This window comes from Seriola lalandi, unplaced genomic scaffold (genome assembly GCF_002814215.2).
Source record: "Seriola lalandi dorsalis isolate HSWRI2012SDOR001 ecotype SW California unplaced genomic scaffold, Sedor1 jcf7180002054926, whole genome shotgun sequence".
Lineage (NCBI taxonomy): Eukaryota > Metazoa > Chordata > Actinopteri > Carangiformes > Carangidae > Seriola > Seriola lalandi.
In genome coordinates, this window is record NW_019525478.1 from 1,036,375 (window position 1) to 1,047,927 (window position 11,553).

General features: G+C 40.4%; 2 protein-coding genes and 1 non-coding gene across 3 annotated transcripts in view; all 3 read left to right on the top strand.

Annotated features, from left to right (window-relative positions):
• The first annotated feature begins 368 nt into the window (after nucleotides 1-368).
• trnar-ccu (transfer RNA arginine (anticodon CCU)) lies at nucleotides 369-441 on the top strand. The gene has a single exon. It is a non-coding gene; the product is annotated as a tRNA-Arg (tRNA).
• A 152-nt stretch (nucleotides 442-593) lies between these two features.
• plbd1a (phospholipase B domain containing 1a) lies at nucleotides 594-9,942 on the top strand. Its single transcript, XM_023431696.2, has 11 exons — nucleotides 594-816; nucleotides 1,666-1,888; nucleotides 2,153-2,236; nucleotides 2,619-2,760; nucleotides 3,692-3,832; nucleotides 4,949-5,093; nucleotides 5,718-5,918; nucleotides 7,136-7,276; nucleotides 7,365-7,550; nucleotides 8,164-8,270; nucleotides 8,372-9,942. The coding sequence occupies exons 1-11, from the start codon at nucleotides 747-749 to the stop codon at nucleotides 8,546-8,548; spliced, it is 1,617 nt and encodes a 538-aa protein (XP_023287464.1). The 5' UTR covers nucleotides 594-746; the 3' UTR covers nucleotides 8,549-9,942.
• A 203-nt stretch (nucleotides 9,943-10,145) lies between these two features.
• Nucleotides 10,146-11,553, top strand: part of LOC111673805 (uncharacterized) — a 4,509-nt gene continuing 3,101 nt past the window's right edge. Inside the window, exon 1 of the mRNA XM_023431673.2 lies at nucleotides 10,146-11,146. Within this exon, the coding sequence (XP_023287441.1) occupies nucleotides 10,888-11,146 (259 nt within the window). The 5' untranslated portion in view covers nucleotides 10,146-10,887. The remainder of the gene's footprint in view (nucleotides 11,147-11,553) is intronic.

Here is an 11,553-nt window from a genome sequence, read left to right on the forward strand (position 1 = left end):
TTTCAACAGTTGTTTTGTCCCACAAATAAAGAATGATAAAAAAAAATAATTAATTTTTAAAAATTAATTATTATTAATAATAATAATAATAATAATAATAATAGCGAACATGTTAGGCCTATTCCAGAGGGATATAATTGTTGTCTTTTTTTCAACTAACGTTAGCCTGTGTGAACATTTCATCTCGCACCTTTTACCGACAAGGTCGTGTCAACTATAATTAACAGATTAGTAGAATTAACATAATTATTACTATTTTTTCAATAATTTATCGTATATATATATATATCTAGAGAAAGAGTGAAAGAGACGATATATGTAAATATATAGATATATATACCTATGTGTTACATGTAATCAGCCGCATAGCCCCAGTGGCCTAATGGATAAGGCACTGGCCTCCTAAGCCAGGGATTGTGGGTTCGAGTCCCATCTGGGGTGAAAGCTTTTTGCTCCCGTTTGAAATTATTTTACAAAAATATTAACTAATCTTAAGGTTTTGCTTCCTGACAGTAAACAGTACGACTCTGCTTCCTCTCAAAGGACACATGTACCGTGTGTTGTTGTTCCCTTTTCCTCCGGCCCGCAGCCAATCAGGAAACACTCCGCTCCGCCGACACTCCTGCCGCCTCGGACTTTCCCTTCGCCACAAAACAACTTATTTCCTCTTCGTCTGAGCCACCTTTGGACGATCCTTGACTCTTGTTTTGCAGTTGTTTTAGCGTTTTAGCGGCTCTCACACAGCCATGCTTTCTGTACAGAGACTGTGTGTTTTTCTTTTATTCAACGCGGCTGCGACCTTCGTCTCTGCAGACAGTAAGTAGGCCGAGTTTATGTGAAGTCGCGTGGTTGTATAAGGATTTAATGGCTTTATTTTTTTATTTATGATTTAACAAATAGTGTTTAGCTTAAACCACGCACGCTGCATTGTGTCAATGATATTTACTCACTCTCAGTTACTTGTTGTGATTTAAGGTGCGTCGGAGGTGACAGCTTGAGTTGAATGTGGTGATTTACATGTAGGTTAATCCCCCAAACTCACAAGGGGCTCCTGTCACATATATGGACGTTTTAACTTTCATTTTTTTGTTTATAGCCATAAATCTGTGCTAACATAAGCCAACATGGAAACATTTATAGAAAAGAAAAGAAAAGAAAGAAGAAGTCCAGTGTGAGAATGAGATTTTTTCTCCCTTCTTCTAGTCATGTGACATGTGAAGTACTGTACATGTCATCTGTCACTCCTGCTAAAAGGTTTTTTTTTTAAAAATGCAGAACATAATGGAGCAAAATCATATTTTATGGAATTAACAAATGAATTGAACCTTGGTTGTGTGTATGGGATGTTGGACCTCTACTTTTGTAGTACATTTTTTTTTTCCTGTTTTGAAATTAAAACTTACTGGATTGTCTCCCAACACATTAATGCAAACATGGGTTAAAATACATCCCTTCTTCGTATTGTAAATTAATTATGAGAAATACTGTTGAAATCATTTTGTTAGAAAATAAAAAAGGATGTTGAGGAAGGAAGGATTCTTTCTCCAACCAGTGAAATGTTCTCAACTATCCACTCAATTCTTTGCAAAATAAAAAAGCAGTATCAGCAGTAGTTGATTTTCAGATTCAGCACAGATGTTTGTTTATGTCTTGATCTCCTCTCAGAGATGACAGCAGCCACGGTGTACTGGGACTCCCAACACAAAATGGTCCTGCTCAAGGACGGGGTGCTGGAGACGGAGGGGGACGCGTACGGGTACCTGAACAACACCCTGTCCAGTACAGGCTGGAGCGTCCTGGAGATCCGTGCCGGCTACGGAAAGACCCAGGAGACCGATGATATCACCTTCTACCTGGCCGGATACCTGGAAGGTTTCCTCACTGCCCAGTGAGTGTTGAATGAATGTGCTAATCCTGCAGTATCTATGTCGACGCATCCATCCTGATAATCAAAACAAAACAAATATCAGTAATCAAAGAGTTCAGGTTGGACGCCAGAGAACGATAAGACACTCTGATCTTTGACACCGTCTATAACAACAAGGAAAAATACAGAATCAGAAGATGAATAGAAAAGAATCGAGAAATCAAACATCATCAATCACTGTGTTCCAACATCCACTTAGTGTTCAGATGCACTCTCCCTCCCCAGGCAGATGATGGACCACTACACCAACATGTATCCGCAGCTGATCGAAAACCCGAAGATCCTCAGCCTGGTTCAGAGTTTCATGGCGTGAGTCTGTTCTCTTTTCATTTTAAGAATTAAAAACCGCAGCAGCAGAAATGTAAAATGATCTGAGTCACACATCACTGTCATCATCTTTCATATCCTCTTCTCAGAGATGTTACGCCCAGCTCAGGGCGTGATGTCGCTCTCTGTAGCGTCGTGTTGTAAGATTTACCAGACAATATTTGTTTGTGAAAATCAGAATTTCTGATTGTGTGGATCACGTTTCTTTCTGTTCATGATATCTCAGTTTAAGTTTAAGTTTGTATCCGTTGGACTACATGTCTACAGGTTTTTATTTATGAGCTCGGTGTTTGGTTCTTTGCTTTTATGTGTTTTACATTATAACAAATAATAAAAACAGTAAATGTGGCTCTTGTGCTTGTAGGAAGCAGGATTCATGGGTCAGAGAGCAGGTGAAACTGAACAAGAGCTCTGATCCTCTGTGGCAGCATGTGGGCTTCATCGTGGCCCAGATGGACGGGCTGCAAGCGGGAGTGAGAGACTGGGCCAAGAAAGAAGGGAAAAAGGTACGAAGGCCGTTAATTACATTAACATTCGTTTACTAGAGCAAGTTAAATCTTGTTTGCACAGACAAATAAGTCTCTTTTACATGCAGAGAAACCCTGTGTGCCAAAGTACAATAGCAGACATAAACATGTCCCAGCAGAACAATAATATACAGTATATATACATATATACATATATATATATATATATTCCATAGTTAGAAACTGTGGATAGAAAATACAAAAGAAACAACTACAAATGTTCAAAATCAAATGTATTCATATGCTGGAGTTAAAGATAAAACTCAGAAGTGTCCTAATTAAGACAATGTTATAATTTATTGTAAAATGAAAAAAAAATTGAAAATCCATTTTGAGATTTTGATAATAATAATAATAATAATAATAATAATGACAATAAACTTTAGCACAAATGACACATAAAAAACAAGCATTGATCTAAAGTAAAAAACATTAAAAACATTCATGTAAAATGAGAATAAAAAAATAATAAATCATTAAATAAGAATGATTAATTAAGACGTTTAAAAGAAGTGCTTGATGATTTTCTCTGCATCTTAAAATGAGGAACCTCCAGTACAAATCAAACATGTGATCATATATCACCTTTAGTCAGTCTAAAATTTAAAGGGACATGACATCGTGTGTTTCGTGCTTTTGTTGAGAAGAAGAAGATCTTTATTTTTTAGAGATCAGTTTAAAATCACTTCTGGTGCCGGAGTTATTGTTTTACTATCAATAAAATGTAAGTGGTATTTTAGGTTTTAAGGTTAATGAGACGAAGAAGAACATGAGAGTCTCATGATTTCTGTGATTTTGAATATTTTTTTTCTTTCTCAGTTCATCATTTTATCAGTTGTTTTGCAAGAAGACGGTGCTGCTCGTTTTCATTTTCTGACTAACAGCTGTTTATCTGGTGTGTTTCCCGTAGCCGCTGACCCTGTTTGACATCCAGTTCCTGAACTCGGTGGGAGATCTACTGGATCTGATCCCAGCCTTGGTGCCCGGCTCCAACCCTCCGCTCAGAGACTTCAAACTCCCAGGGATGGGACACTGCTCTGCGCTCATCAAGGTCAGAGGCTGAAACACACTCTGGCGTCAGCGAAGGCGCCAGTGTTGTAAAAGCTGCCGTCCAAAATAAGCAACGCAAGTTACGCAACTCTGACATCAGCTGTAATCACATGTATTCAGGGAGGTGTCAGAGGTGCTCAGACTAGTTCCAGGTTACATCCCTGTTCATCCAGAATCATATAGAACATTTAACATCTGTGTGAAAAGTGTTTTCTGAGGTCATGTGATCTTTGACCTTTGACCACCAAAGTGTAATCAGTGCGTCCTTGAGTCCAGATGAACGTTTGTGCCAAATCTGAAGAAGTTCCGTCAAGACGTTATCGAGATATCGTGTCCAGAGTTCCTGAGAGATGATTCTTCACCTTGGATAATTAACATATTTAACGGATGTAAATCTTTCCATTTTCTCTTTGCATCAGTGGATAATGTCGTGTGTAAAAGAGCGTACTTCTCCTCTGTGACCATGTTTAACACCCACACCAGGACTTCTGTGCATCATCTTCCTGGAGAGTTTCATTTTCTACACAAAAAAAGAAAACTCCCACACACACTTGTTTTAGTGTAAATGTTTCTTGCGTGGGCGAGAAATCTATTTACCAGCACAGACGTAATAAATATTGTGTCTCCGTGTGGGAATGATTCAGAGAGCTTGAGAGTTCTGTATTGCTCTGAGTTTCATCTTTCTTACATTTAATTATGTGTTTGTTTTGTCTTATTTTATTTACTTGTGTTTTATAAATTCACACCACTTGAATTGGAGTTGATTATGTAGCTGCTCCGACATGTGACCTCATGCTGAAGCTTTGATCCAGATATCGCTGCAGCAAAGTGACACGGGACACTGAAATCCAAGGCGGCTTTTTTATGGCGCCGCTTTGACATCAAATGGCTTTTGTATCATTTTACTCGCATGTCCCTGAAATTCAGCCTCATGTTGTTGTTTCTTTGGAAACCTTGGGAATCACCGTGTGTAGCTGAAGAGTTTCACCACATTACTGATGCTCCGCCTCTTGACCTCTGACCCTGAAAATACTTCTAATCTGAGTCACATTAACACAAATTTTAAAACAATTTCTTCTGACCCTGATTGAATCCTGTTTGCTGGTGTCTGTCTCAGATGCTGCCCGGCTTTGAGAACCTCCTGTTCGCTCACTCCAGCTGGTACACGTACGCCGCCACCATGCGGATCTACAAACACTGGGACTTCCACATCGCTGAGCCCCACGCCGCCACGGGGAAACTGTCCTTCAGCAGCTACCCTGGTACGCAGAGCCCAGGGACTTCAGAGATAGCAAGGATATTTACCAGTGTTTGTATGTCATGAAGTGGATCTGTGACAACAGCAGGAGCTTGTAATGTCCAGTAGTTTTAATGGCAACAGGAACTAGAGTCACCTCCTCGTGGTTGTATCCCTCCGCCACTCAAACTAGTCGCAGGTCACATCTGTTTATCCAGTCGTTAAAATATGAACCATTTATGTGAAATTTTGTCGTAATCTCTGTTTGAAGTCTTGATTTATAGCTAAAAGTGTTTGACCTTTGACCACTAAAATCTAATGAGTTAATCCTTGAGTCCAAGTCAATGTTTTTACCAAATTTGAAGCCGTTCCCGTGAAAGCATTTGTGAGATATCGTGTCCACGAGAAAGGGACGTACGGACGGACAACCCAAAAAACAACATGGCTGCTGCTCTGACTGTCGCGGAGGAATAAAAACCTGCTCTTATAAAAACTACTATTATTTAGTCCCCGCTTCTTTTCTGGGCTCACACAGTCATATTCCAAAGTTGTATTCTCCTTCTTTGTTTTATACTGAAAGGGTCGAATGCTTCCTGAATCCTTGTTGTTTCTGAAATGTCTCAGCTCACAGTGTCCGTCTTGCCTCTAGGTTTCCTGGTGTCTCTGGATGACTTCTACCTCCTGGGCAGCGGCCTGATGATGACCCAAACCACCAACAACGTCTTCAACTCCTCCCTGTTCGACACTATCACCCCCAAAAGCCTGCTGGCGTGGCAGCGGGTCAGGCTGGCTCACAGTCTGGCTCGTACCGGAGAGGACTGGGCCAAAACCTTCTCCATGTACAACTCTGGTGAGTGGAGCTCGTTGATTATATATTTGTAAAGCACTAAGCTCCGTTACTAATTGTTTTATGAGGTAACAGTAAAAAATAAAGACGGATATCAACAGTAAACACACGGGTAAAACACGTGGAGGTGCGAAGATCTGCATCCAGATAAAAGCTGAAAGTTGAAGTGCAGAATGAGTGTTTTTGCTACTGCCAGCCTTTTCCTCAATCATGCCGGTGTAGATTTAGATTTTATATTGTTGGACCTTTTATTTCGCTCTTTAATAACATTTATTTTACATAAGAAATAATCAAAAATTAGAAATTCAAAATCAGAAATTCAAAACTGAAAACATCACTCAGTTCAACGTTTCACGTCTGGGCTTGAGATGAGTAATAAAGCTCCAGTCTGAAGCTTAAACCTTCAGATGATTCATTATCACAAGCGTCATAAATAGTTTTGCATTTGTCAACATTACATTATCCCTCTGAGGTCGACAGATGTTTCTGTTCATATCTCTGTGATAGTGCAGCGCAGCGACATGGTTTAGATGTTGTTAGAGTCGGTAGAGTCTCCACTTCCCCTTAATATTCTTGTGGGATCATACGTGACTAATAGCCTCTAAAATTTGTTTAAAGCAGACTGACAGACACTACGACTCAGTGATATTACAAAATGTCACTTTAGGCTTTTATTATCCATTTATCAATTATTTTATTCATATAGTGCTCCATTTTTATGACCCTATAGACTTTGGTGAACACATTTGAAGCACCAAAACAATTCATCCACAACAGTAAAGGTTTGTTTTTCAAAAAAATATAATATAAAATATAATTCTATAAAAACTCGGTTTCAAGTTTTCAGCATCGGGGCCGAATGATCAGTTGACACGGTGAGGGGCCTCGTTAGAGAAAGAGTTCAGGTTGCTCTGAAGATTGAGACAAAAAACACTTGGATATTTTCTAATACGCAGCCACGCCCCTTTTTAAAAGGTGAATTCAAGAAATAATGTGGAAAGCGGGAGAATGCCCTCAGGCCTCAGAGGAATCTGCTTGTGTTGCAAAACTTCATGATCAATGTGAAACGGTTCATGTGAATTTCAGCTTCTTGTATAAAGGGTTTGTTTAAAATTGAAAATGAGACTGAGGACTTCCCGCACAGCAGCAGAGCGATGTGAAACTCATCATGGAGATCTGGTCAGAAACTGATAAACCCCCCCCCCCCCCGACTCTCGCAGGTACCTACAACAACCAGTACATGGTGTTGGACAGGAGCAGAGTGAAGCTGGGCGACAGCGTTGACGACGGCGCCCTGACGGTGGTGGAGCAGATCCCCGGGCTGGTGGAGTACTCCGACCAGACGCAGGCGCTGCGCAGAGGTAACGACACATCTCCGTTTCTGTTTCCCTTCGGTGTTTGCTTCATTTTTGTCGGGTTGATCTTTCCTGCCGCCTCCGTTCGCCGCAGGTTACTGGCCGTCCTACAACATTCCTTTCCACAAGAAGATCTACATGCTGAGTGGCTACGGGGAGATGTGGAAGGAGTACGGCGAGGACTTCTCCTACGACCTCTGTCCCAGAGCCAAGATCTTCAGACGCGACCAGGCCGATGTCAAAGACCTGGACTCCTTGAAGCACATCATGAGGTTCAATGGTGCGTGGCTCTGCCTGACTTTGAAGCCTAGTTTTTGAAATTCTTCAAAAATCTTGTGAAAACAAACCTTTACTGATGTGGATGAATTGTTTTGGTGCTTGAAATGGGTTCATCAACGTCTGTAGGGTCATGAAAACAGTGCAACATATGAGTCAAATAAACTCGTAGTGTTGTCTGTCACTTTGACAAAATTCTTAGTAATTTTTTTCTAGATTTAGATTTTTGTTTGACAAAAAAAATACAATAGTGTTTTCGAACACAAGATCTTTGTTCATCCAAAAAAAAGTTGGTGGAAAACACTTTTAGAAACGTAATTTTTAGGCGAGGACACAATAAAAAATAAAGATGAGATAAACCAGACTTCAGGGTTTATTTGTGCTTGGAAAAACTGCCCTACATTTAAATATTCAACTTATTTTAGTTAATAAAAAAGAGTCTACAGATTCTAACTACATTCAAACCATAAATCTATGTTGTAGATATTAGTAGAAACATCCATCGACCTCAGAGGGTTAAATACCTGCAGCTCTCACCAGGTGAACAGCATCTCAAATGATCTTCAGATGAAGTTGGTCCCACATTTTAAATAAAGATCTACTCTGTTTGTTTTCAGACTACAGGAACGATCCATACTCCAAAGGCGACCCCTGCAAGTCCATCTGCTGCCGTAACGACCTGAGGTCAGAGCGGCCTTCACCAGGAGGTTGCTATGACACCAAGGTACTATCCCATCATCACTTTTGCATTGATAGGAGGTCACATAGGCTTTGCAGCATCAAATGCTGAGATTTTCTCTCCTCCGTGTGTCGTTCTGCGTCCAGGTGACAGATTTCCAAATGGCCGGGAATTTTCATGCGGAGGCCGTGAACGGGCCGACCACGCAGGACGGACTCCCGCCGTTCCTCTGGGATAAATTCAGCAGCATCAGCCACCAAGGTCTGCCGCTGTCCTACAACTTCACCTTCATCAAGATGCAGCCTCTTCTCTTCGATCCATGAGGTGTGTGTGTGTGTGTGTGTGTGTGTGTGTGTGTGTGTGTGTGTGTGTGTGTGTGTGTGTGTGTGTGGGAGAGAGAGAGAGAGAGACAGAGAGATGCTTTCTGGCTAAAGCTTTCAGATTATAAACGTCCAGGGTGAAAGGTACAATCGTTTGTGGTTCTGTTTACACAAAGATGATTTTATTTTAACTGTTGCTTAAAGATCAGAATTGCGTCCCACCAACATGTGCTTCCTTTTTAAACAAGTACCATTTCACAATAAGAGTTCCCTTATAAAGGATTTATAACTGGTTTATAATTAGGTCATTAATCTGGTTGTTTACACTTTACAAATCATAAATAAACAACTATAAATAAGTTATAATACAGTTTTCATACATTGATGCAGGCTCACTATTTGGCAAGATCCAGTTAATGCTTATTACTCATTAATGTTACTAATGAGTTTCTACCATTTATAACTGGTAAAAGGAGCCTGATTGTAACTGATTAATAAATGTTGATGTGTTTTACACTTTACCAGTTATAAATGTTGGTAACTTCCTGGGATGCTAACGTCCTAAAGAAGATGCCAACCAGCGAAAAGCATCTCCATTTTAATATCCGCTGTGCAAAACAATCTGATTGTATTATATTATAATATATATATATAAATTATAATATATACAAATATGTGAAGAAGCAGCAGGTACAAACGCTGGTTGATGGAGAAAACAAAGAAAGCTCAGTAACTAATGACATATGAGGCTGAACAGAAGAGATACATGTGGTCTCACTATTTGGCAAGCAGCAGGTCGCTGTTGCCCTTTTTTATCTAATGTGTTATAACAGTTTATAAATGATTAATAAAGTGTTAACTCATAAATCCGTCATGAGGGTCGTCTTATCGAGAAGTGGGACCTTTAAATGTGCACAGTTTGTGAGAGCTTCCCTCCACCTGATGAAAGGCAAAGCTCGGCTTGCGATTTGTCAAACTGCCAATCAGATTTTAAGTCTGTATTTTAACACACGTCTTACTCAGGGTATGAAGATGGATTTACTTTGAAATGCAGTAGAAATCAGCCGTGTGTTTTTTTTTTTTTTTTATACCTGCAGCCATTTGTGCCTCAGACACAGTGATTTCATTAAATCAGTGGCTGTGTGTCTTTAATCTTTCTGGGCGTCTTTTCCAGATAAGAAAACACTATTGTTTTAATGTTTGATGAAACAATCATTCTCAGGACACCTGAGCTTCTCCGCTCTTGTGATGAGTGATGTGAGAATCTGTTTTCTGTACTGAGCTAAATGAAAATATCTCAGGTTTGTATTTTTTATATATAAGCCTGTGTTTCTGTGTGTATCCTGCTGTCATTTCATGTGCTGATTCTTTATTAAAGTTTTACTGTTGCGTCAGTACTCACCTGTCCTTCATCTCTTCTTGTGCAACAGTGACTCTTAAACATTGAGGTCTAACGAGTAATTAATTACAGAACCCTCCATTTCATTTTAAGTGTGAGCAAAGTAGGAGTATAAGCTGTGTCCACTTTTTATATTATATCAGGTGTGAATAAACTTAAATATATTTGAATGTTTATTATTGGTCAAATTGATAAGAACAAAATAAACCAAAAAAACTTCTCTTTTTTTTTTTTTAATTTTTGGATGAAGTGGGACGATTAGTTTCTCCACATGACCCGTCTTGTTGCTTTGCATTCACGCACCATCACTGTTTATCTCATCACTCAATTCATTGTGAAACCTTTGGTGAAGCTCTCTCCTCTGTCAATACCAAAACGCTCTGGAGAAACTCATAACACAGGTTCCTTATTACGCGAGTCAGTGTCACGAATATTAGTTTGTCATTTATGAAAACTTGGCTGTGGTGCGTCACTTGTTGTTGTTCGCCTGCACCTTTCCTGTTAGTCTGTTGCTTCTACTCTACATCTGTTTCTGTTTATGACCTATGCTTGTTAGTTCCTCACTGAACTGCCCGGCTGATCAGTCTCCATTCGGGTCCTCCACACACACCAGGCACATTATCAAACACCTTTTAATCCAGGTTCAGGAGCTTTAGGGTCAGGACCTTTTTGTTTTTGAAACAGATACACAGTGAGCTCTCTCTGCCCCCTGAGACACGTAGTGATTCACCCTTTCCGATGAGATGGAGGAACTGAAACATCTGTTAGACACCCTGTATTCATTTCACAAATCCTCCCGTCACACCTCCCCTCTGTGTCTCACAGTTCTGTCCTCAACTACGTTTTCTTCTTCTTCTTTTTTTTATTGGTTTGAATCACAAACAAAAGTGTAGAGGAGGATCACACTGCCGCAGGTCTCCTCATTGCTCACCCAGTTTCAGCCATGGACAAGAAGGACTGTTCTGCCAGCCAGAGTTGGGATAGTCTCCTCAAAATGTGTGTCTCCGGCAAAACGGACCCCACGAACAAGACGGCGTGCTCTGCCGGCCAGATGTTGGACAAACACTCCAACAAGTGTGTCTCCAGCAAAACGGAAACCGGGGTCAAGAAGATTTGTTCTGCTGGCCAGACGTGGGACGAGCTCATCGGCACCTGTCTCCACAGCAAGACGGAAACCAGACCCGAGCCTGAACGACCAACAGGTGAGATGAAGTTTTTATCTGCCCCCCCCCCCCGAGCAGAGTCAGGTTTTAGTCTGCTCTTGGTTTTAGACCCGGTTTTGACTTGATGCTCTCTGGATGTTGACTTGTATTCTTCCTCACTGTGTAAAACGTCAGAGTTGTTGTTTTCCAACTGATCTACCTGTGTTTATTTCGTCCTCTTTGGCACAAACTATTTAAGGGATTTCCTCTGTGCACAGCTGCTCATGGTCTTTAAATGATTCAGTTGTCTGTTAAAGGGGGAAGTGCGGAGTTCCCACGTTAACTTCGGCTACATATGTTGACTTTAAAGAAAACACTTTAGGTATTATTTTTTTTAATTTTGTCACTGCATCTCTTTGTAAATGTTCATTTCCTGCTCAGTTAATCTGTCTGACCCCCCCACCCCC